This window comes from Sceloporus occidentalis, unplaced genomic scaffold, assembly GCF_023333645.1.
Source record: "Sceloporus occidentalis isolate IW3139 unplaced genomic scaffold, rSceOcc1.0.p SCAF_3, whole genome shotgun sequence".
Classification (NCBI taxonomy): domain Eukaryota; kingdom Metazoa; phylum Chordata; class Lepidosauria; order Squamata; family Phrynosomatidae; genus Sceloporus; species Sceloporus occidentalis.
In genome coordinates, this window is record NW_028316983.1 from 41,024,602 (window position 1) to 41,050,580 (window position 25,979).

At 38.5% G+C, this 25,979-nt stretch overlaps 1 protein-coding gene across 6 annotated transcripts in view; it reads right to left on the reverse strand.

Annotated features, from left to right (window-relative positions):
• Positions 1-25,979, reverse strand: part of TOX2 (TOX high mobility group box family member 2) — a 323,402-nt gene that overhangs the window by 217,017 nt on the left and 80,406 nt on the right. For all 6 annotated transcript variants that reach the window (XM_089514104.1, XM_089514102.1, XM_089514107.1 and 3 more), the window contains one exon: positions 11,991-12,056. In XM_089514104.1, the coding sequence (XP_089370230.1) occupies positions 11,991-12,056 (66 nt within the window). The remainder of the gene's footprint in view (positions 1-11,990; positions 12,057-25,979) is intronic.

Sequence of the window (25,979 nt, forward strand, 5' to 3'; positions counted from 1 at the left end):
TTGAAAAGGTGGTAAAAGAAACTCCATGCAAAATGACCTTAAAGAAACATGTAAAGGCATAATGCAAGTTTACTCCTGTGTATGCCATGTAGGCCGTTGTACTTTGGTCATGTCATGAGAAGACATGACTCATTAGAAAAGACATTAATGCTAGGAAAAGTGGAGGGAAGGAGAAAGAGAGGAAGACTACACGCTAGACAGATGGATTCAATTCAGCAGGTCATGGATATGAATCTGCAAGAACTAAGAAAAGTAGTGGAAGACAGGAAGTCTTGGGGGTGTCTTATCCACAGGGTTACCATCAACTCAAGGATAGTTAACAGCAATGCCATCAATAGGATACCAACCACAGTCTTAGTTGCAAACACCAACTCAAAGAGTCTGTTTGAACAGTTGTTCAAGGGGTTAAATAACTTGTACCACAGTTGTGTAAGGCAATTGCACAAGAAGTTACACAACCACTTTGCTTGTGCAAGGGTATAATTTGGTGCAAGAGCACTTACATGGATCCCCCCCACACACACACACAATTTTGCTGGCATTAAACTGGATTGAAACCTATGATAGGAACCTGCGGGAAAATCCAAGATAGCTAACTGCAGGATGATCAGCTGAAGACATTTATTTCCTACAAAATGAGAGTAATTTTGGATCATTCCCCCTCCCCATAAGGTGCACTCTATCTATGCTACAGGCAGCAATGTGCATTACTGCATACCAAATCCCTCAAGATCACCACAGATAGCTATACCGAAATTTAAAGAAGCTCCTTCATATGATGCTCTCCACTGCCAGGCAAGTAGAAATGTGCCTTTTATCTTTAATGATATACAGTACTTCATATTCCAAATGAGTGTAAGGATGCTTGTTTTATTCTTGATTTCTTTTAAAGAAAAACTTTTGAAATTGGCTCAGGGATTTTCATATATCTTGGAAGAGCTCTCCATAGACGTGCCAATTTAACCAATAATTAACCCTGTTGCCTCATAGGAAGAAAGAGCTTTAAAAATGAATGTGAAAAGTGTTGGGCATGTGGAGCCCAGAAGGGTTTTTTCCCCTACATGTGATAGATACGTTTGAAATGGGTACAATTTTTTTAAAAAATGACTGGAGAAAGCATAGAGAAGATGGCAGGGTATACTTTACTTCTAGACCCTTTAATTTACCTTCCAATTACATTAAGAAATATATTACTAAAGAGGATAAGGAATTAATTCTCAGTAGGATTGTCACAGCACGAATAATTTTGGTCCAATATTGGAAGTCTCAGAAGTGCCCATCTAAGGCAGAATGGCTAACCAAATTATGATATACTGCTGAGCTGGCTAAATTAGCATCTTAATCAAGGGTTAGAGAAGGAAGCAGAAAACAGACATTTTGATTTTGTTTCTTTACTTATGAGAAGAAAAGAATGTGTGTCAAGGGTAGAAGAATTTATTATATTAGAATTTTGAAATGCATGTATGTTCTATACTTTTAGAAATAAAAGAAGTATTATATTCATCTTACCAGGGGGTTATAGATGTTTCATATTTCCTTCTATCTCTATACAACTATGTGAGTTTCTTTTCTGCACAGCAATTGAACAATGCTTGACATTACAGATTTCTTAAAATCTGCCTGTGGAAATAATTATTCCAAAAAATGTGCTGGTCCCATTTTCTCCCTGATAATCTAGCTTTCCACATGCAGACATCCATTCAAACATGTATCTTATAGCATTATGGTTCTGCTTATACTAACTGTTTTTATAGGCACTATTATGCACGGGTCAGGAGAGTTGTCTGCATGGGTGTCTGGTACATTTACCACCACCATGGGTCACTCACATTTGAGGTTAGAACGAGGCGCCCAGCAATGATCACCTCATTCTGACCTCAGAGCAAGTGACCCACAGCAGCTGCAAACATGCTGGGGGGGGGGGAGGGGGAAGGAGGCTCAACAGGATAGCCAGGCACCCCGGAATGGAAAGGGAGGACTCTGGATCTTTTTGAAAGATCTAGAGTAAGATAATACATTTTTAAAATGCATTTTAAGGGTATTACTCCCAGTTCTAATGATGTTGTCTGGATTGTTCACACCATAAATGTGGTTTGCGCCATGCATCATCCAAACAGGAAGCCACCAGAATGGGGGGGGGGGGGGGCGAGACAACAGGCCTTTTGGCTCATACAGAAAAAGTTATGTGGACAGTGTTGTCACATAATTTAGTGACTAGATGGCATGGGATTTTATAATCTCTATGTGAAGTCAGAAGTTTTTCTGTTCTTTTTCTTTTCCTGTTCAGGACGGACAAGAAAGATATTGTCTAATCCCCTGGCTTCCTGAATCTTTAAGCATTTCATGACAGGGTGTCACAAAGCTCTGGCTTGTTAATACTGCATTCCCATTACCTGAAATGGGTCATGGGAGGCTTGCGTCTCTGTGCCTCCTGACCTTAACACCCACCAAAAAAATTTCTTATGTCAAGGAAGATTTTTAAAAACCACTGTGTTTTCAAACTAATCACTCTACAGTAATAGAAAACTTACAGGGCTCTGAAACTATAGAGTGATCTAGATTTATTCTCATTTTGAGCCCTCCCCATTTTTGCTGTCACCATGATACAGTGGTTTGAGCATCAGACTATAGACTTTATCACACAGGGAAAAGTGACGGGAGAATAGCGGGATGCTCCCGTCACTATCACACTAGCATGCTAAAATTATCAGACACTGCGTGATGTTGCCATAATCCCATCATTATCGGGTGAATAAAGAGGAACTCTAGCACTGCTTTTTATTCACGGGACTTTCCTATGAATTAATAGGAGTGCTACAGTTCCTCTTTATTCACCTAATAATGATGGGATTATGGTGACATCACATGATGTCATCTGATAATCTCAGCACACTAGCACAACAGTGACCTGAGCATCCTGCTATGCTCCCATCACTTTTTGCCATGTGTCCTATGACTCTGGAGACCAGGAATCCTTTCTTGGCCGTGGAAACTCACTGAGTGATCTTGGACATATCTCATGCTCTCAGCCTCAGAAGAATGCAAAGACAACCTGCCTCTGAACAAATCTTGCCAAGAGAACCCTGTGATAGTTTCACTTTAGGGCTTCCATAAGTCAGAAACAACATGACGAGACACAACAACAACAAATTGTTGTTGTCAGGTAAATGAGGAAGTAAGAGAAGGAGGTAAGGATTGAACCTTATCCGTTATATGCTCCAGTAAATTGGGAGCAGTCAGGAGAAATGAACTTAATAGAATTCATGAACTTTTTTGTACGTCTGGCAATAAGACATACAGTGGGCCCTTGGTATTTGATGGGGTTTGGTTCCAATACCCACCATGGATACCAAAATCTGTATATTGTCGGGTCCCGTTATATATAGTGGCACAGTAAACTGGTGCCCATTATATAAAATGGCAAAATCAAGATTTCCAAACAATGGATGGTTCAATTTATGGATGCAGAATCCATGCATAATGTTGGGCTGATTGTTTAAAATGTTAAAATCAAGGAATTTTTTTTGGTGTGAATATTTTCAAGGTGTGGATTGTGGAATCAAGCCGTGGACCATGGAATGCAGAAACCATGGATGTGGAAAGCTGACTGTAGTTTATCCAGGGCATTACTTAGAAATGATGTACTAGAACTCCCATTGTTAAAAGCATCCATCCATAAATCTACCACTCTGTATTCACAGGTGGGGGGAGCATTATCTAGAATTAGTATCAGAGTAAAATACAGAAAATTATACTAGATTTGGAGAACAGATTAGATTGGATACATTTCTGCAACTGTTTGACACTGGGCTATTCCACTTGCCCTGTAAAATCATATCAAGATGCACAATACAATTTCAGCTGAAGATATCATAAGTGATTTTACATTAAGAACTCTTAGCTCATCAGTCTGGCCACTAGACTCTGCTATATTAAAATTAAATTACACTTGGGCCACCATATTTGCAGAGACTAGGGACACAAGACTCCCGTGAATGTGGAAAAATGACAAATAATTCCCACCCACCCCTGCAGAAGCCAGTTAAAGAGACAGGAGGGCAGGGGAAGAGAAGCAGGTGTGCATGCTCCTCTTTTTCCCTGCCCTCCCCTTCCTAACAGGTACATAAATGAACAACTTTGGCTGCATCCACACTGCAGAAATAATCCAAGTTGACACCACTTTAACTGCTACGGCTCCATGCTACGGCATTCTAGGAATGTTAATTTTGTCAAACATTTAGGCTTCTCTGTCAGACAGGTCTGCTGCCACAATAAACTACAGTTTCCAAAATTCCAGAGTGTTGAACCATGGCAGTTGAAAGAAGTGTCAAACTGGATTATTTCTGCAGTATGGATGCAGCCTATGTGTATGCAGACCAGACCAGAAATTTGTATAGTACATTCTGTAATGCAGTGAATACAATTCAGGTTATGTTAGGTTTCTTTTTCAAATGACTTCAGAGTTCATACACAGCTGAGCTGCATTTGAGATGACTTCAGAATTAACCAGCGGCCGATTGGGGGAGAGAGGTTGACACACAATAATGTAAACCAGACAATATCTTAATAGATATGTTGAATTAATAGGACTTGTTAGTTCAACACTTAACATATAGAATCATAGAATCGTAGAGTTGGAAGAGACCACAAGGGTCATCCAGTCCAACCCCCTGCCATGCAGGAAATCTCAGTCAAAGCATCCCCGACAGATGGCCATCCAGCCTCTGCTTAAAGACCTCCAAAGAAGGAGACTCCACCACACTCCAAGGGAGTGTATTCCACTGTCAAACAGCCCTTACTGTCAGGAAGTTCTTCCTAATGTTGTGGTGCAATCTCTTTCGCTGTAGCTTGCATCCATTGCTCTGGGTCCGAGTCTCTGGAGCAGCAGAAAACAAGCTTGCTCCCTCCTCAATATGACTTCCCTTCAAGTATTTAAACAGGGCTATCATATCACCTCTTAACCTTCTTTTCTCCAGGCTAAACACCCCCAGCTTCCTAAGGCGTTCCTCATAGGGCATCGTTTCCAGACCCTTCACCATTTTGGTCGCCCTCCTTTGGACACACTTCAATTTCTCAATGTCCTTTTTAAATTTTGGTGCCCAGAACTGGACACAATATTCCAGGTGGGCCTGACCAGAGCAGAATAGACTGGCACTATTATTTCCCTTGATCTAGACACTATACTTCTATTGATGCAGCCTAAAATTGCATTGGCCTTGTTAGCTGCCGCATCGCACTGTTGACTCATGTTCAACTTGTGGTCTACTTGGACTCCCAGATCCCTTTCACATGTTGTCTCTTTAAGCCATCACTACTACATCTCTCCTTTCTGAGTGTGTAGTCATCTGTTCTAGAAAGGCATCATCCAGTTCCTCCATTTAACTGGGGGGGGGGGGGGGGGCTATCATAGACTCCCACAATAACATCCTTGTTGTTTCCCTGCCCTTTAATTTTTATCCAGATGCTCTCGACCTGGCTGCCAGGATTGATGTCCTGGATCTCTTCACTGGTGTAAATGTCCCTGACATATAAGGCTATTCATATATATTTGAACATAAGTCAACCTCATGTATAAGTTGAGGCCAGGTTTTGGGGCCAAAATTAGGGATTTTGATATGGCCCATGCATACGTCAAGGGTAAAACATAGAGTCTCAGCAGCCTTCCTCCCCCTCTGCAGCCCAGATGCCCCCTCAGCAAACAGCTGGGTTGGGGAAGAAGCTTGAGGGTCAAGCTCCTGCCCTTCTTCCCCCTCCAAAGCCTGGCTATCCCCTCAGAAGACAGCCAGGCTGGAGATGAGGCTTCAGGGGCAAACACTTGCCCTGCCTTTTCATCCCCAGCCCAGCTGTCTCCCGAGGGGCAGCTAAGCTGGGGATGAGGCTTCGGGGTTGAACATTTGCCCTGCCTCCTCCACTGGGAGACAGCCAGGCTGGGGAAGTTACTGAACTGACCTGTGTATAAGTTGACCCAGGTGTTTTTGAGTTATTTTTTTTTTTTTTTTTTTTTTTGCAAATTTTTAAAAACTTATACACAAGTATACATGGTATGTAAATTTAATGGATTCAATGGGCCTTCTCTATTTGGTGTAATAACTGAATACTGTGCATAGCATTTAAATTTTAGTTAATTTGTCTTTCTAAATTTTTTGTGGTTATTGTTTTGATTAACTATTTCGGCACACATATTTTCTCCCTCCTTCTCCCCCCTCTCTCCCTCCATCTGGGTTTTCTGAGTTTTACTGTAGTTGCCATGGACTAAAAAATAAAGAACAGATAGTACAACACACTTCTTCCTTCAACATGTATTACAAGCAGTAGACAACCTTAGATACAAAATACACTGCAGAAATAATCCTGTTTGAAACTGCTTTAACTGCCCTGGCTCAGTACTAGGGAATCCTGAGAATTCTGGCACCTGAGTTCTCTAACAGAGAAGGCTAAATGTCTCACAAAACTACAATTGCCAGCATTGAACTAGGGCAGTTAAAGCAGTCTTGAACTGGATTATTTCTGCACCAATAAGACAAAAATAGTAATGGCAACCATAGTGGGACAATCATTTTTCATCACAAAATTCATGAACAGTGTTTCACAACTGCCCCAGTTAGACCGCAACATTAAGCAAAAGGGAGTTATATTAATTAGCTATTAGACTTCAATTCCAATATCTGAATGCAAAATATAAACATAATTCCATCAGATCTTAAGAAGATGTCTATAAATTGCATTTCTTCCTCATAATTTTGCCAACATTGAATAGGATAAGATCAGGTCCCCATTCAGACATACTTTAACAATGGCATGATCATCTTACCTAATATGTATTATACGCATTTTGTATTCTACTGTTGGGGCCCAAGTACAAAAAGGATTTTAACTACCGATAGTCAGCCCAGTCTACTATACCAAACTGTTTTCAGTCTCAACAAAGCCTACTTATCCATTTTATATTCTGCATGGTTACAAAGTATTCCTGGTCCTTGGATTGGGATTCTTTGACCTTTCTTCATGCTTTAGTATGTAAAATTATTGCTTATGTTTTCTCAACAAAAGAATAGTCAGAGCATCTAACTGCTTTCATTATTCATGCTCTATTAATAATACACTTTGAGTTTCATTCAGAAGTGCACCAGGAAACTTCTGTTCCTAGTGACTTACACAGATGCAGTTCTGATGCTAATGAATTTCTTTTATTTGGCCTGACCTTGATATGCAACAAAACAAATAGTTCACTTGCTTTATTATGCTCAGAATTTAGCTATGGGGAGGTGTTTTTTTTTTCCAGTATTTCACCAGATCTTTTATGTAGATTCCTTCAGAATTTGTATAGAAGCTACATAGAAATGGGTACCAATTTTACAAAAAATAATTCCCTCATGGCTTTGTTAAACCCTCACACCCAAACCCAATGCCACTTCAGCCATCAGGAGCTCATGTGCTGCTTAATAAGCTTAGAAAGGCTTATAGGATGCTATCCTATCTGTTATGAGGTCAGAAGATTATGGAACCAAGCTGAAGTTAATGGGATTGAGTGCATGTTTAAAGAATAGTATATAGTTGGAAGAACTCACCTGCTCAAATCTTTTGACATCTTTCCCATGGAAAACTTATGTTACTTCTTCTTTATCCATCTTTCATAAGCAGATTAAGATGTTCCTTTTCTGTTTGTTTATTCAAAAACTGAGTATGGACACACTTTGCTCTGCTCTGCTATTTATTTGTTTTGCTTTTACACTGGGCCTTTGGTATCCACTAGGGTTTGGTTCCAGAACCTCTCATAGATACCAAAATCTGTGGATCCTAAAGTCCCACTAAAATAGCAAAATTTGCTTTTTGGAATTCATAATCTTTGGAATATTTTCAAGCCATGGATAGCTGAATCCATGGATTTAAAAAATCAGTAGATATGGAGGGCTGAATATATTATATTTTCTTCATTTGTAATTATATTATGATTTTAAATTATTTATTATGTTTTGTGAATCATTATTAAAATGTATGTTCAGTATACAGTGGGACTTCCACATTCACTGGGATGAGCACAGGATCCCCTTGAAAATGGAAAAACTGCAAATAATCCCCCCCCCCCTGAGATAACACTTCTTTAGGAATCTCTAGGTTCTCCAGCACTATAGTTGACATCTGGAGGAAACTGACTGCAGAGTCATGCTGGAGGACCTAGAGATTCCTAGAAAGAACATATTAATCAAATCAGTGAATATTCAAATCCACAAAAGTCAAAGCCACAATAGTCTCTTATTTCTTAACATAATCCTCCAAAATGTGGAGGGCCAACTGTACAATGCTGCAGGATGTTTCCCCTTTCTACAAATATACAATGCAAAAACATATTTTAAAAACTGAACCATCAAGAATGAGAAGAGAGGCAATATTAGCAAAGCTTATCAGATCCCTTTTGACAGTGAAGGGGAAGGAGCTAAGGTCATATGTTCCCTAGTCAAAGTAAGCAGACTGAATAACAGACGTTTTGCATAGTTTAAGGAAAATGGTACAGTGCACATCTACAGGACAGGATGCAAGGGTATTTTTAAAAGCAAGGTATGACTAGTTTCTTTTTCTGGAAAGAACCAAGGCATCAGATGCCTGCACAGACATTTGTCTTTACTAGAACACTGATAGGTTACAATTACACCACTTCATTCTTATGCATCATAACCTGAATATCAAGGAACACAGTTGGATTTTACAGAAGAATTTAAAGAAAAAAGTATGGAGAAAAACCCAGCAAACAATTAATGCAATCTCTCCTTGGCACATCACCAAGAGAAGCGATTTGCACACAAAGTGAAGCAAAAAGGAGCAATGGCAAAAGCCATTAATTAGTTAACTGACAAGCTAACTAGCTTCTGGCTTCATCTCCAGAAGGACTAGGTTTCCATCTGAATCCTCTCCCCACCCCTGCTTTTGTGTTTTTATTTACATCTGTAAGCCAGCAGTTGTTAATGCTTTTCTGTTCATAGAGCACTTTACAATTTGATGTTTTAACAGATAAAATCACAACTGTATAGCAAGCTTGGCAGAAGTAGTCAACTGCAAAAATATTTCTGAGTAGGAGTAAATTCAACCTCAGAAAAGTGGAAGAGGACCTGTATCTCTTTACCTACAACACTGTGATTCCCTGATACATGAGTAACTGAATTTAGGTGGCAAAATCATTTTTAAACCAAGGTTAAAATCTTACAAAAACAAAAACAAGAGACTCTACTGAATCTGATCATTATTTTCTTAGGAAAATTCTTCTGGAAAGTTTATTTATTTTTATTTTTATTTTGTTAAAATTGCATGACTTTGAAAATAGTAGTTAACACCATTTTATGTCTTAGGTTTAACATTAGTTTTAAATCATAGTCATTCTCTGATCTATGCATGAAGCAAACACTTCACTTAAGAATTCAGATATATGGACAAGACCCCTGGCAGAGTAGTCTCAGTAGCAAGAACATATTGCAACCTTGTCCTCAAAAAGAGAGATCTGCTTTCAAGGAAAAACGATTACAATATTATGTGTCTGGATACAAATCCTCATGAAGGATTATATTGTGCAGAGCATACTACTGTACATTTCAATGACACAGACTGACATTAAGCACTACATTACAGAGAATCTATTTTGCAGCCTCCACTGGAGCAATCAAATTTTACTGGAGACAAAAAAGCAGAATTAAAAATATCTGCTGCTTATCTGCTCAGCTATGCCAAATAGTGATCTGGGCAACTGGGACACTCAGAGTCACTGGAAGTCCTGCTATGGCTGCATGTGCCACTTTTATAGCCTGGGGATCTTGAGCTCCAAAAAGCTATGTACAGTATTCATATGCCAGACCTCTCACATCACTTCTTACATGCAATAGTCAGACCTTACAATTCCTGTAAAACTGAAGGCCAAGAGAAAAGAACATATTGATAGTCTAAGTTTACCACTAGTCTTATTGTTTATTTAATCAAAAAAGAAAAATTTATTATTTACAATAGTTTATATTTTTTCCTCAATAAATTAGAATCTAACTGCTTGATTTAGATTGGCATTTTATGCACTGTGTTCTTCTTCTTTTTAAGTTCAATTTGTTCACCTGCAGTATTGTATGTACTTCAGTTTGCGATTTGAAAATGAGAAATTAGACTTCTTCATCTTCAAATGTGATATTACTTTTGTAGGGGGTGCAAACACTGACCCAACATTTCCAAGGGGCTTGGGGCATAGAAAAGTTTGAGAACCACTGGCCTAGATTCAAATCAAGACTTTGTTCATTGATGCAGCTGTGGGTCTTACCTCATGCTGCTTTATATATAAGAGAAAATAAATTTAGACAAATTGAGATTTTTTGAAAATAATGATCAAGTTATTATGAAAACACAGGATCTGATTTACAATGATATTTTTACAGACAACATTATGAAAGATTTAAAATAGATTTTAAATATTATTTTACTTTAAAATGGGCAAATTCAAGACATTATTGTGCTCAAATGATGAGAAATTATTAGTCAAAATGTAGACAATAACATATAAAATAAAAATGTAAGACAAAATTAATGAATATATGGTGAAATGGGCAAAAAATGTTGGGTACAATGTACCAATAGCATAATGGGAAAATATGTGGAAGAAAGGATTAAAGTTCACATTAAGTGATGATTTGAAAGAATATTTCTATAAAATGATATAATGTTGGTATTTAACTCCTAACAGGATTTATAAATGTTCTCAATGATTTGTTGGAATAAAGGAATAGGAGACTTTTTCTCCTATGTGATAGACTTATCATGTGGCTAAGAAATTTCTCCATTACATGATATAATGGAGAAGATATTAAAAGAAAAATTTCAATTCAAACCCAAATTCTTTTTGCTTGGACTGATAGAAGAAAAAGGAGGAAAAGAACAACAGAAGAATATTAAATATATGACTACAGCAGCCAGACTAATCTATGCACAAAGATGGGAAAAAAAGATATAGTCTTGACAGAAGAGGTTTGATTATTAAAGTTATATAATCTTGTAGAAATGAATAAATTCACCAGTCTTATAAACATAAAAGATTTAGATGGATTTTAAAAAGACTGGGTGTTACTGACTGATTTTACAGAGCAGGAAGTGCAATATTTTAACTATGGGATTTGATATTATTATTATTTGATATTATGATATTTGATACATGTTGAAGTCTCATGCACATGTGTAACTGTGACTGAAAGTTAAGTAGAAAAAATTATATTTTTGTTCATACCAGAGAAAAAGGTTTTAGCAATAAATATAACCATATTTTGGAAAGTTGGAAGGCACTGTTTCCCTTGTCTGTTTGTGTTTTGCAGATGGATGGTAGGGGAGGGGGGGTTAGTTTTGTGAATTACTCTTATATGTATTTTAAATAAAAGAAACATTGTTGATGTGTTTTTCTCTTCTTTTAAATATTATTTCTGTTTGTTTCTTGTATGTAAATATGTTTAACATACTTTTTAAAAAAAATAGAAAAGTACATATAGACCTTAAAGCAAAGGAAGACTGGCCATTAAGATTAAGAAGCCCCCACACCAGAAGGCTTTCCCATGCAGTATATATGATTAAAGGAATATTGTGGGAGAAAGGTGGGATATAAATCCTTGAAATAAATAATTAATAAATAAATTTATCCAAAATCATTAATCCCCATTTTAGTTGTGCTATTTTTCATGTATGCAATATCAAAATGTTACAAAAGGAATGTGACATCAGATACAGGTGAGTATCTTTCCTTTAGTAACTACTGGCTTTTCATAAAGTAATTGAAGTTAAACACGAAACAAGGCTTCTTCTGTCAATGCTCTTCTGAAATTATAGAAGACTTTGCATAGCCTGTGAAAACATTTATGGGGATGCTGACCTCAGAGGTTATATTTAACAGGTACATTTTACAATACTGTGTCCTTAGAAATGCACAGGAGAGTTATTAGCTTTCATTAATATCCTGCATATGAACAGATTATTAGTTTTACCTGATTCGCTGAAAGGAACTCCTGGTTATTGTCATTCATTCCCATATACATGTTCTCTCCGTCAAACTAGAAAGACAGAAGAAACCAGATGTTACCAAGATGCTGAGCATGATGCCACCAGCCTAAAGAAAATGCTCTTTTACAAAACAGTTTAGATGCAAAATACCACTTTATTTCATTGCTTCACTGGCTACAAAACAGCATCAAATGAAACAGCAGTGTTCTTGTAGAAAATTGTTATGTACTCTGCCAAAGTATCATAAACAAAAAACAAAAAATGACCTTGCAGTGAAAAAAATCCCCAGTTACTTTTAAAAAGTAACCTGTTCCAGATAGTCGTTACAATGTTGAAACAGTAACTTCCTGCTGGTACTTGTTGCAACGGGGGAGAGGGCAACTCAGTCTGTTATATGTCATGTTGCCCTTTACATATTACTTTGCATCTTTTTAGAGAGAGAAAATGTAGTACTGTATTGATCACAGAATGACATATAATTTGAAAATCCCTGTCAAAATTCCTCTAAAAGTGTCCTTTTAAAATAACTTTTGAAAATAACTAAATAAGCAGATACTTTTATTTATCTCTCCAGTACAGGAGGCATCTGCACCATACAAATACCGCAGTTTGATACCACTTTTGGTGCTGTAGCTCCAACATATAGAATCCTAGGATTTGAAGTTTTGAGAGGCACTAACACTCTCTAGCAGAGAAGGCTATAGGCACTGTAAAACTACAAATTCCACGATTCCATAGGATTGAAACTACAGTGCTTAAATTAATGTCAAACTGCATTATTGCGACAGGTGCACCCACAGTCACTCCTACTCATTAACTTAATAAATAATAAATAATAAAATTTTTATTTATATGCCGCCCTTCCTATGATCAGGGCGGCTTACAACAATATAAAATATACAAAAATACATAATTACATAATTAAAAACAAACAACAAGCAAAAACCCCATAGCCCAACCTCTTGGCCACGGAAGAGGAGGGAGGCCCACAGGATATTTATTCGGGGAATGCCTGTTGGAATAGGAAGGTTTTAAGATCCTTCCTAAATTGGGCCAGGGTAGTAGACGAGCGGAGCTCTGTGGGCAGCGCATTCCAAAGGGCTGGGGCAGCTATGGAAAACGTTCTCCGAGTGGTGGAGGCCAACCTAGCCCCAGGCACCTTCAGCAGCTGCTGCCCAGACATTCTGAGGGTGCGAGGCGGAATGTACGGGGAGAGGCGGTCCTTTAGGTATCCTGGGCCCAAGCCATTTAGGGCTTTATAGGTAATTACCAACACCTTATATTGAGCTCGGAAGCGAATGGGCAGCCAATGGAGCTCTTTTAAAACCGGTGTTATATGGCTGGTCCTGGGAGCACCAGTGACCAGCTGGGCTGCCATGTTCTGCACCATTTGCAGCTTCCGAGTTTGGTATAAGGGTTGCCCCATGTAGAGTACGTTGCAGAAATCCAATCTCGAAGTTACCAGAGCGTGTACAACCGTTTCTAGGTCCCTCTGGGCCAGGTATGGGCGCAGCTGGCGAATCAGCCGAAGCTGATAACAGGTGCTCTTGACCGTCGCATTCACCTGAGCAGTCAGGTGAAGCGACGAGTCAAGAAGCACCCCCAGACTGCGTACAGAGTCCTTCACAGGGAGTGTGACCCCGTTCAGGACAGGTGGAACCACCGCCATTCCTGGGCCAGGAGAACCTATCACTAGTACCTCCGTTTTCTCTGGATTCAGCTTGAGTCGGTTTTCCCTCATCCAGCCCATTACTGACTCCAGACAGGCCACGAGAGGAGAGACGCCATCCCCAGTCACTGCATCAGTCGGAGACATAGAGAAAATGATTTGGGTGTCATCAGCGTACTGATAACCCCGCGCCCCATGTCTCCGGATGATCTCTCCCAGTGGTTTCATGTAAATGTTAAATAGCATGGGAGACAGAATGGCTCCTTGAGGGACCCCAGTTTTAAGGGGCCTCTTATTTTAGAAATGAAAGTTAACCCTCATTACTAATAAATAAATAAATAAATAACCAGTTTAGGATAACTTCTTTGCTTGGTGACACTTTGGGGCTTTGGGAGTCCCCCCAAAGGTGGTCCCTGAGAAAGGGTGCCTAGTGATACCAATCAATAAACCATGGATCTTTCCCTGCTAAATGGATTTCCTGTGGTAAGAAGAAATGGAAGAAGCAGTGCAAAACCCAATGGAAAACCCAGGATGGTCACCAATGCAAAACGACAATGTTTGGACAGACTTGCTAAAAGAGACCAGACAGTTGCACAATGAAGTCTCATTTAGAAGTACCATAGGGTACAAAGTCTCATGTGCATGTGACTGAAACTATATGAAGGGAAGATTCAACAGTTTACAGCAGGGCTTTTTCTCCTTCTAGTCAACAATAAAAGGAAAGGACAGAGAAGGCACAATAAAGGCTTGTGCATTTTAAAACTAAATACAGCATTTGGAAGCAAATCCAACTGCATTATTTCTTACAAAACAAACTGTTGATTACAGTTCCAAAGCAAGAATTAATTATTCAATAAAGAGAATCCCAAAAGGACTGGGAAGGTCATTTGAGATAAAGATTAACTTATGCTCCTGCTCCCTCCCACTTTATAACATGACTCTTTGTTGATTGAAATCTGATTCCTCTGAATTTCTAAGAAGCAAGGTAGCAGAATAAATATATAATTAGCAAAGAATCACATCAGAAAGGCAAGACTGGTTTAAACTACAGGAAACTAGAAGCAAGTGTTATGCCTTTTTCAGATACATGTCCCTATTGTGAAGGCCACTAATCTCTTTTACACACCTGTATAGCTGAATGAAGAGTCTACAATAAGCCCAAAATAGACTTAAAGAACCATGCTTCCAAATGGAGGGGGATATCTTAAAGACTAACGTAATGTTTTGGTTGTGTGGTTTTGTTACTGTTGTTGTTTTGCTTTGTTTACTTTTGGTACAAGCTTTCAGAACACTTCATTAGGTGCATGAAAACATAAGCCAAGTAACGTTTGTTAGTCTTTAAAGTTCCACGGGAACTCGTGTAATGTAGTGATCTGTGTTAGATCTGAACTCAGGAAACCCGAATTTGAATCCTCCTTAGCATTGAAAACCTGCTGGGTGTCCTTTGGTAAGTCATACTCTCTCAGCCTAAGAAAAAAGCAATAGGAGAGCTTCTCTGAATAAATATTTCAAAAGAAAATCAGTGGTAGGGTCAACAGAAGTCAGAGTCAACTTGAAGGCACAGCACAACAAAAGTTTCACAAAACTCTGTTCATTTACTGCAACTGACTGACATAATGGCTCCAGAACATCTTCCAGAACAGAACCACTTTCAACCAGTTTCAAGCCTTTCTTGTTTATTTCATCTGAGCATCCAAAAAAGCTGGTGTCATGATATAGCTAGAAATATCTTTTTTAAAAAAAAATCAGACATTTTTATTGAAGAGATGGAAAATAGAACAAATGAGCCTTTTATCGAGCAACCGTGCTAGTACACATATTTAAGCGTTTGGCTTTCACAAAATTCTTTATCAAACAACTATTTTGGCCACTGTAAGGCTTCAACTACATGCTACTTGGGCATGAATGGGCTGGCAAGTGGGCTGAAATGTTACAGAGGAGTATTTGTAGTGGACTGAAGTCATGGTGCTTACCCCTTTCCCACCATCTGTTGTTAATTACATGTCATATTGTGTGCCAAGGGATCTTGCAGCACCTTTGAGACTGTGTGAAAGAAGCTGTAGCATGAGCAGTGATAGACTTGATCTACTTCCTCAGGCATAGACCAATTCTACAAAAGCTCATGCTACAACTTCTTTTGCACAGTTAGTCACAAAGGTGCTACTACAGTAGATCCCTTTGTTTACTGATATTCCAGACTAACATGGTTATGTCTCTCAATGTCATGTCGCAGTAATTGCAGGTAGATACAATTAATTATTAGATTCTTCCCAATACCAACAGGACTGATCATGGCATCTCAGTAGGAATGAAAAAATCTTAAATATTTTGTTCTCAAAGGCAAAAACAAACAATTTAATCATTTTTATCGTTGCTGTGATAAACTTGTCAAAAATTGAACAATTCAATTTTGGTCACCGGAATAACTAGGAGTGACCATATAAAACCTATTTTGAAATCATTTCACTGGCTGCCTATCAGTTTCCAGGCGCAATACAAGGTGTTGGTTATCACCTTTAAAGCCCTACATGGCTTGGGTCCAACCTATCTCCAGGACCGCCTCCTCCCATATAATCCACCCCGCACACTCAGGTCCTCTGGGAGGAATTTGCTGCAGCCTTTAAAGACCAGACTGACAGCAACCTTCCAAAGGGCCTTTTCTGCAAGTGCTCCCAGATTGTGGAATGGCCTGCCGGACAGGATCTGTCAAATTACCAGCCTAGACGGCTTCAAAAAAGCTGTCAAGATGGATCTCTTCTGACAAGCCTTTCCTGAATAAAACTGCTCTGCCATAAAATGATTACTCCGCCATATCATGTATTCAGGCTACTACTCTGCCCACTGGTTATGTCACTATTAACAGCTTATTTTAAAATTTAATTTTAAACTGTGGCCCCATACAGATAGGCCAAAATAAAGCTGCTTCCGGTCACTTTGGGGGTATGCTGTTTAAATTATGCATGCATCCTAAGAGGCCAGAAGCTGCGCCAAAGCCACAATCCAGTCCTAAGGAGTGGAGGACAGCTTTGGTGCAGCCTCCAGATTTGTAGGATGCATGCATCATTTAAACGGCATACCTCCAAAGTGACTCTAAGCAGCTTTATTTTGGCAGTCTATATGGGGCCTGTAATACATTTAATCCTTTTTAGGAGGGATGTTGTAATATTATACATATCAAATATTGTATATGAAGTGTTTATTATTTTTGTTAGCCGCTTTGATTGTTTTATTACAGAAAGCAGGGTATAAATATTATTATTATTATTATTATTATTATTATTGTATTATTATTATTCATTCCTAGGACTTTCTGTGCAGAAATGTTAAACTGCAACAGTTCTCACACATCTAAGATTCTCTATATTCCATATTGGTTTTCCAGTACTTAAGAAACTCGTTTTTTGACCATTTGGTGAATATATTCTCACATTCCATCCCTAATTTCAGTCTGCAAACCCCCACCCACCTCCCACCATTTGCCAAGGACCAATATCATATTTGTGCCCATTTGCTTTTTCTCCCTGTCTTTCCTGGAAGCTCTCTAGGGACTATCTACCACTGGCTCATGACTCATACTGGTCCATTGAACATCACTTTTGAGTAGTACTGTTCTAAGGCACATCTACAGTTTAAAGTACCAAATGAATTTTGCAGTAGAACTATCCCCTTCTGTGCCAAAAAGAACATTTTTAAATGGTGGTTGTGGTTCACCACTCTAGCAAAAAGTCAAGTCACAACTATAGTCTAAACCATTTGTGATAAAGAATATATATCTTCCAGAGGTGAGAAAGTTCACAGCACTTCTAACCTCTTAGATTCCCAATCGCTCCACAAATTCACTTGGAAGCATAACCCATAGAAGCTGATACTGCATTAGTTTTACAATAATGAAACCAACATTCTTACACTATCCAGAAGTAAAACTTTCGATTCTAAGATGTTGTTGGAGTGCAATTCCAATAATCACCAGCCTAACCAATATTAAGTTATGATGGGAGTTCTAATCTAACATCTAAATACCCAAGGCTTGAAATCATTTATTTATACCATAGGATTCATATGAAATCAGGAACATCAGATCCTACTCCTGATATGAAATAAAACTTTCCACACTAATCCTGTTGTTGTTACTGCTACAGTGGGCCCCTCATATCTGCTCGGGTGTGGTTCCAGGACTCTCCAAGGATACCAAAATCTGTGAATGTTCAAATCCAATTAAATACAGTGGATAGTAAATGATGCCCCTTATATAAAAGCAAAGATGCAGCAAACATCTATTGGATGTAATGACAATTTCCAGTCACAGAGAGGCCTGTTACAGACTGCCAAAATAAAGCTGCTTCAGGTCTCTTTGGAGGTATGCTGTTTAAATGATGCATGCATCCTAAGAATCCGGAAGCTGCACCAAAGCTGCACTCCAGTCCTTAGAAATGGAGCGTGGCTTTGGTGCGACCTCCGGACTCTTAGGACCCATGCATCATTTAAATAGCATACCTCCAAAGAGACCCGAAGCAGCTTTATTTTGGCAGTCTGTAACAGGCCTCAGTGTCCCCACCATATCACTTCTATCTACCAAACTCTCTCTCTCTCTCTCTCTCTCCTTATGTATCAGCTTCTGCTTCTACCTGCACATCTGTGATATCCCATGCTGAAACCTGCTGAAGTATGAGTTTGGCTTTAAACCTGTCAAAAAGAGCAGCAGAACCCAAAATATAATGCTTTCCCACCAAGAAAGGTCAAGTTGTCATTCACCAATCTGACACACTGTTGCAGCATACTATGCCCCATTATTTGGAGAAGAGAAACAAAGGCACCAACCAATAAATCCAAATCCAACAGTTTATTTTCTTGCATCTGCCCTTACGGGCAACAGCCTTCAACAGAAGCAGATAACTTTAAAGTTTGCAGGGTTTTATCCTTACATAGGCTAGCCTCCCCTAGCACTAAGAATGCACTATTGACAAGCTGGAAGGATACTGACAAGCTAGAATATATCCAGAGGAAGATGACCAAGATGCTAAAAAAAGGTTTGGAAAACATGTCTTATAAGAAATGACTCAGAAGACTGGGTATGCTTAGCCTGGAGAAGAAAAAACGGAGAGGTAACATGATAGCCATCTTTAAATATGTGAAGGGATATCATGTAGAAGATGGTGCAAGTCTACTGTTACCTGCTCCATAGACTATGATGCAAGCCAAGAAGTTCAATAATTTCTACCTAAACATTAGGGGAAACTTCCTGATGTATTGGTGAACTGTTTGAGAGTGGAATAGACTGCCTGGGATGGTGGTAGTGGTCTCTCCTCTATTGGAGATCTTGAAAGAGAAGTTGGATGACCATTTTTCTGAAGAGCTTTAGCTGTGTGTTTCAACATGGCAACTCCCAACTCCTGTGTCTATGTGGAAGACTTACCAAACAAGCTGTGTGTAGGGGGGTTACCTGATGTATAAAGAAGGACTACGGAAGTTTCGCCATTTTTTTCATTGACACTATCACCACCAACAGCAGCCAGTCATTCACACAGGAGTCCTTATGAAGCAAGTACAGCATCATGATTTATGATACTATAATCATGCAGTAGCTCCACAATAAAAATTTATGTGCTATAACAGGTTTTCTGCAAACTGCTATCCAGTTACCTGGATACTTTATAATAATTATTTGTCTCCATTTAAAAATCTTAAAATCTCACCTGCACTCTGACTTTTGCTATTGACTGCATCTCTACTGCAGAAATAATGTAGTTTGAAACCACTTTAATTGCAATGAGTAAAACAGACTGTCAAATACAGTTAAAAACATATTAGTTGTCAAATAATGCCAATGTCAAATATAGAAAATCTACTGATAATCAACATCAAATCACGAAAGAAAAGAAGAATTAAAGAGAAGAGTTTTATTTCAAATTCTTTTTACTGTATAAAGCAATGCATCTAATAGGATTACTTCACTAAACAATGTGCAATGAACCACTCCTACAATGTAACACATGAGTGGGTCATTAAAATGATTCAGTATGGTGTAAATTAATAGAAATAATGTAGCTGAGATCCTAAAAAGAAGACAGGTGCCTAAAGAAGCATTTAGATTGGTGAAAGATGGAGATGTAGAACAAAATTTTAAGACAGCATTAAAATACTGTATTTAACATCAACAGAGTTACAAAACTCAACAAATGCTGACTAGGGCGGGTTATAGACTGCCGCTTTGAGGCGGTCTGCCACCGCCGCTGCTTGCTCCGTAAGGGAGCCATCGCAGCCAAACCGCGCGGCTCCATTACGGAGCAAAAAAGAAGCTCCAAAATGGAGCTTCTTCTTGCGGCGCCCTAATGACGTCGCGAGGCACCAGGGGCACATTCGCAACGTCATTAGAGCCGTGACACGTTCGGACGCACAGTGTCCGATACGTAAAGATGGCGGTGCCCGTATGAACAGGGCGCCGCCATCTTGTACGTATTCTATACGTACTAGGGTTAGGGGGGTGCGGAAGCACCGCCCCTTCCTAACCCTAGTACGTATAGAATACGTACTAAATGGCAGTCTGTAACCCGCCTATGACAAAGACAAATACTGTTGCAACTCTACATGTATTGCTAAACCAAAATTAACATTTAAATTAAGTACAGATTTGAACCAATTCTGTTACTTTTAAATAAGAAATCCAGTGGGCCCTCGTTATTCGCTGGGGTTTGGTTCTAGGAACCTCCGTGAATAACAAAATCCGTGGATGCTCAAGTCCCATTAAATACAATGGCATAGCAAAACGGTGTACCTTACATAAAATAGGAAAATCAAGGTTTGATACTTAGAATTTATACCTTTTAAAATATTTTCAACCCGTGGATGCTTGAATCCGTATATTAAAAAATCTGTGGATAAGGTGGGCCAACTGTATTCCATATGCAGGATGTATATAACCCATCTCCATACTTAACTAGGGCAATCCTTGATGCATTTATCCCTCTTATGGCATTTTGGGGACCCCCCCACACACACACACACACAAATAAATGGGATACATTTCTGGCTTTATCATTCTTCAAGCTTTAATTCCCTTCTCATGGTATCTGGAAGTTAAATATTGGACTGGAGAGGATATCTACTGTTCTCTCTATTGTCATCATATGCATAGACACTTTAAAACACCAAGCTGTCCCAAGCCTGCCAATGGGAATCCACATAGTACAGCGTGGTCTACTTTTGAAAAATTTAATCATTTTTCTAAATAGTACTCAAAATTTTGAACATAATAAAAAGAAGACGAAGCACTTTTAAAAAAAAACTAAAAATACTCTGGGTCATACTGTAAAAAAAAAAAAAATCCTATGTTTTCCTAGAATATATCCTCCTAGTTTTAAATGTTAATTAACCATCCTCCTGGTATTTAACTGACTGCAATAGATGACTGGATTAATGCAGATTCAGAAAGAACAGTCTTCAGGAAGAGTAAGGGAATAAGTGAGATCTACAGCAACATATTCAAATGTAAAGAGCTTGTGTCCCGTGTTATAGGCAGCTACACCTATTTTCAGTATACCCCATTCCATACCCTCCTCAACACACATTCTATGAACGTTGAGTACTCGGCATTCCCTGTGACCACAAAGAGTCTTTTCTGGGCTATTGCATGAGGTTACCCCTTTAGTTTCCTACCCTGCAGATGTTTTTCTTTCTTAGCACACTGACAGTTCCCTTCTTTTTTTCTGCTGCAGACTCATTTTGGTTTCAAAATCATAGTAATCCAGCACACTGTCTTCTCTGTCTATCTACTAACTACTAATGATTCCTAGTCTATCCTGATCTCAGAAATTCACAAGTACATTCAGGGTTCAGATTCTAAAGTGGTACAGATAATTAACAATGCAAGAGATGAACTTAGAAAACAGAGGATGCTGCAGTTTTGAAGCCACTTATGACAATTAAGAATTTAACAGGAAGGCAAATTTGGGGCTGAATTAAATAGAAAATCTCTTCTACTCTAGCCATGTAGTATTGTGATTCTATGCAGAAGCAGTGCTGCTCTATCTCTCACAATATGCATGTTCATTTATTTTTTCATTCAACACCCAGTACTTTTCATTTCTAGGAAGAGGCTTAATTATATCATCTCCATTCCAAAACTAGGTAAGAAACTGAATTCATCTCCACATGCACACCTTTTATAAACAGTGCTGTTTCCTTGGAAGCAAATTCACTCCCTTTATATCATTTTGTAAAGCATGCTTGTTTTATGGTTTTATATACTGTTCTTGCCCCTCTCTCTATAACTGTAATGAAGCTTGTCTGGAAAATTACTGTGCTTCTGATTGCCAACCAGTGACACTGAAAATCAGCCCTCAAAATTCAGTGACAACTTCAACACTCCTTTACTGCAGATTAGATTTTGATTTTACCCCTCCAGCAATAAGGACACAAACAAATTTATTGTAAAAAATTCTCCTGCCAGGACATTTTTTTCCAATTAAATGTTTGCCACTTACGCTATTGCCAGGTATAGTAGATAAATAATATGTGCTATATTCCCATTATCATTGTACTGCAGAATGCAATTGAAGACGATAGGTTCCATCATTCCACATTGATTTACGGTTGAAACAAAACATTTTACTATTTTCCTTTTGTTAGAATGGTTTTCTTCCAGTTTCGATTAGACGGAACTCCTCATGCATGTCAAGATACTAATCAATTTCCAGATATAAAGACATGCATTCATCATACTCTGTTTCCGATAAAAATCGATCCAATTTATCTTTAATCAGCTAAGTATTTGCTGCACGATGGAAATAGTTCTGTTAATTTGAAAAAAAAAGTACTCTGGAACAATTGTCTTAATTATTCCTCTGTCCTCATGCAATTGATTCTAAAATATATATTTCACTTTCCCTATTAAAGAAACCAAGAAGATTTTGGAGCAGAACAAAACTGCAGAGATATCTAATCCCTGTACAATTATCTTTTCTTTTTTAATTGGATGGTTATGTATTAACACATACACAAGTTACAACAAAATGTCAATATACTTAGATATCAATATATTGATATAAAATAGTTAATACTAGGAAAAGTATCTTTAAAAACACAATAGTGCAGTTTTATATACATTTACTCAGAAGTCCCATCTTGCTCCTAGGAAAGTGTGTACAGTATTGGATTTCAGTCTTAAGTGGGTGCAGGGGATATTTTTCAATGAAGTAATTTGGTTCTTTCAAAAATAGTAATGTTCTCTTAAAGTCAGAGGCAATTGTGCTGCAGAAATGTGGTAAAAATGATTTTAATATTCCCTAATGAAGAGCATATGAGCTCCAAACACATCAAGATCTGGCACTCTGCATTAAACTATTTCTGACATTCCCTTATTGAATGTTACCTGTTCATTATAATACATGGCCCTACCTATCTATCATGAAACTCTAATAGAAGTCATTATTTTTCCTGTGTGATTTTCAAATTCAGTATTCCAATATGGTACCTGCTTTCCTTTGTGGATTCTCTAGTACATACAGTAAATATCATTCAGTTGTTGTTATTGTTAGCAGCAGCAGCAGCAGCAGCTGCTGCTGCTGCTAATTTAAGTGCTTGTGTTCAGTATTAAGACATGCCTATGATAGTTACTCTCAACAACAAAAATCAAACCATCCAAGAAAAAGCAAAAGTGTACTGTTACTAAGACACAGTGCTAAATGGCAGTAACAAAACAGACAAAAGGGAAGGGTGAAGGGGAAATTATTAAGTTTTCAAAAGCATCACAAGTATGGTAACATGAAGAGGGAGAGAAAGCATGACAAGCAGAGGGAGGGAGGGAGGGAGGGAGGGAGGGAAGGAAGGAAGGAAGGAAGGAAAGGTTTTACAAGGAGAGGACAAGAAGAGCAAAAAGAGTGTGATGGAGGTTAAAAAAAGAAAGAAGAATTTTTAAAGATTTAAAGGCTATAAAGAGAAGCCAATTTTGAGAAAACATGAAACCAATGAAGGCAGAGGGGGGACTCATTACCTGTAGTACACCCTGTTATCTTGATCATGCCTTATTTGTTACTGTATTGTTAAGAAAGTTTGGTTTACCTTATTGCAGGCATAGGCACATTCCAGAGCCCAGAGAGTACTATCATGCTATTTTCTTCCCCAGGCACCCAGAAGACTTAGGGGTGGGCCAGTGGAGGGTATCAGGGACTGGACAAAAGGGTCACTTCAGCCTCCTTCCCCAATGAGTGAGCTTTGCTGAGAATCAAACAGGGCAACATAGACCTGCTGAGTGTAGAAATCTGCAACTTTTAATACCTGCCTCATAGGCTGCCTGACTGAGATGAGACTGGGAGGTACTGTTTTCTAGTGGTTCCAGTCTTATCTAGTGGGTCAGTTTCAGGAAGTGATGCTCGGGAACTGCTGATGCTCAACTCCATATTGTCCACTGCACTATTTGGCATCTACACGAAACCAGTATTGTCTCTGCAGCCTTCTATCTTCTTTCAGCCCAAGTCCAGGGAGGTTGTGCCATCAACTGGATAAGGGCAAACAAAGTGAGATTTGATCGAGACAAAACAAAATTATTCTTAGTATGGCATCTGAAATGACATCTGAAGAAAGGTGTGTGGTTGAATTTCCAAGCTAAATCAGGTATGCAAATTGGTTGTGATCCTGAATCCACCTTTGCTCCTAGACCAGGTTGCAGCTGAGACCAGGAGCACCTTTTCTTGGCTTTGATTACTGCAATCTTTCTGATGAAAGAACTGAAATAACTGCTATGCATCTTTGTCACAATATAGCAACATATTCCATGTGGGGCTATTCATGAAGAGTATTCAAAAAAATCCACTAGCATAATTCTGCCTAGGATCCAGTTTTCAACATGTCTGGTTCTTGATGATCTGCACTAGCTTCCAGTCCATTTCAAGAGAGAATTCCCAAAGTTAGAGTCCTGGTTATCGCCTTTAAAGCCTTGCAGAGCTTTTTAGCAGGTAATTTGAAGGAATGCCATGGGAACATACTGGACCAGAACATTTCATAAGGTCCTTATTCCTATTGCCATAAAAGGATTGATTGAGAAGCGCAGCAGGTCCCCTTCCTTAGGAATCTCAGTTGGCTCTTCGTTGATGGCTTTTCAGTGAATTGTAGGTATTTATCACCAAGGTTTTTGGCTTTAATTTTTGCCTCTCTACTATTGAGACAATATTTTCATTGTCTTAGCTTTATCCCTCGGTTTGATTATTTCTTGCTATTGTTTTATTTAGTTTTAAATGTGTTTAGGAGCTGCTTTGGGCAGATATTATGACTGTACATCATCAACAATAATACTGTAAGTGGTTTCATTACTAAATTCCAAAATGAGTATACCTGTATTACTATTTTTATTAAACTATGCTGAACCAACTATATAGAACTGTAGATGTTGCAATGTCATAAGATTTTAAAGAAATGGGGTGTGCTACATCATAGTGTACACTTCTACACAGAATAGCTGAGAGAGCCAAAGGGCTCAAATGCTACTAAGATATTTGAGTTTATCAAGGGAGTGACTTCTTGGTTCATATTCAAAACCCAACAATGGCAGCTTTTGCAAGGGCTTGTCTGAAAGTGTGAAAGATTTGATAATACTTAGAATATATCATTTGATAAAGCAAGACTGTGTCAACAGTTTGCACTCAAAGTTATGTTAATGTCTTCCTAAAATGACATATGGAATATCTTTTAATTGTATTTTACGTTCATCCAAAGGTTGAACCAAAATGGGATGTTTCACAAATATTTGGGAAAGTTCCACAATGAAGATCATTAATCTAAATGTAAGCACTGATAACAATTTGAATTTAACGGGACCTAGAGAACCAGTGTACCTTCAAAAATAAATAAATTTCTCCAGAGGCTCTCCACATATATTCAGAGGATAGGGGAAAGGAGGAGGGAGTGGGTGGCTGTAGTGTGACTGAAAGACGTAGCTTCCAGTTACAGCAGATGGTTTCACCAATGCTCTTTAAATGGTTTTTGCAGAGTCAGGAAGGGTACATGCTGAGAAAATGTTTTTAATTCAACTTAATTTCCTAAGTTCTTTACCTATACTTCTGCCATTTTCCAGCTTTCTTGCATACAGACATTTCTATAACAAATGTCATTTTCACACATACCCCACACAAACTGTAGACTCACTTTCAAGAAAAATGTTGAACGTATCATAACAACATTTTGCAGTTTTCTGGTCTAGAGCTATCCCTATGCTTTGTGTCATTTCCATACCAACTGCACAAAAACCAAAGGGGCGAGGAACATGCAGCAACTGTTTTTGCACAAATCTCTCTGCAGATATTCAGCTGAAACT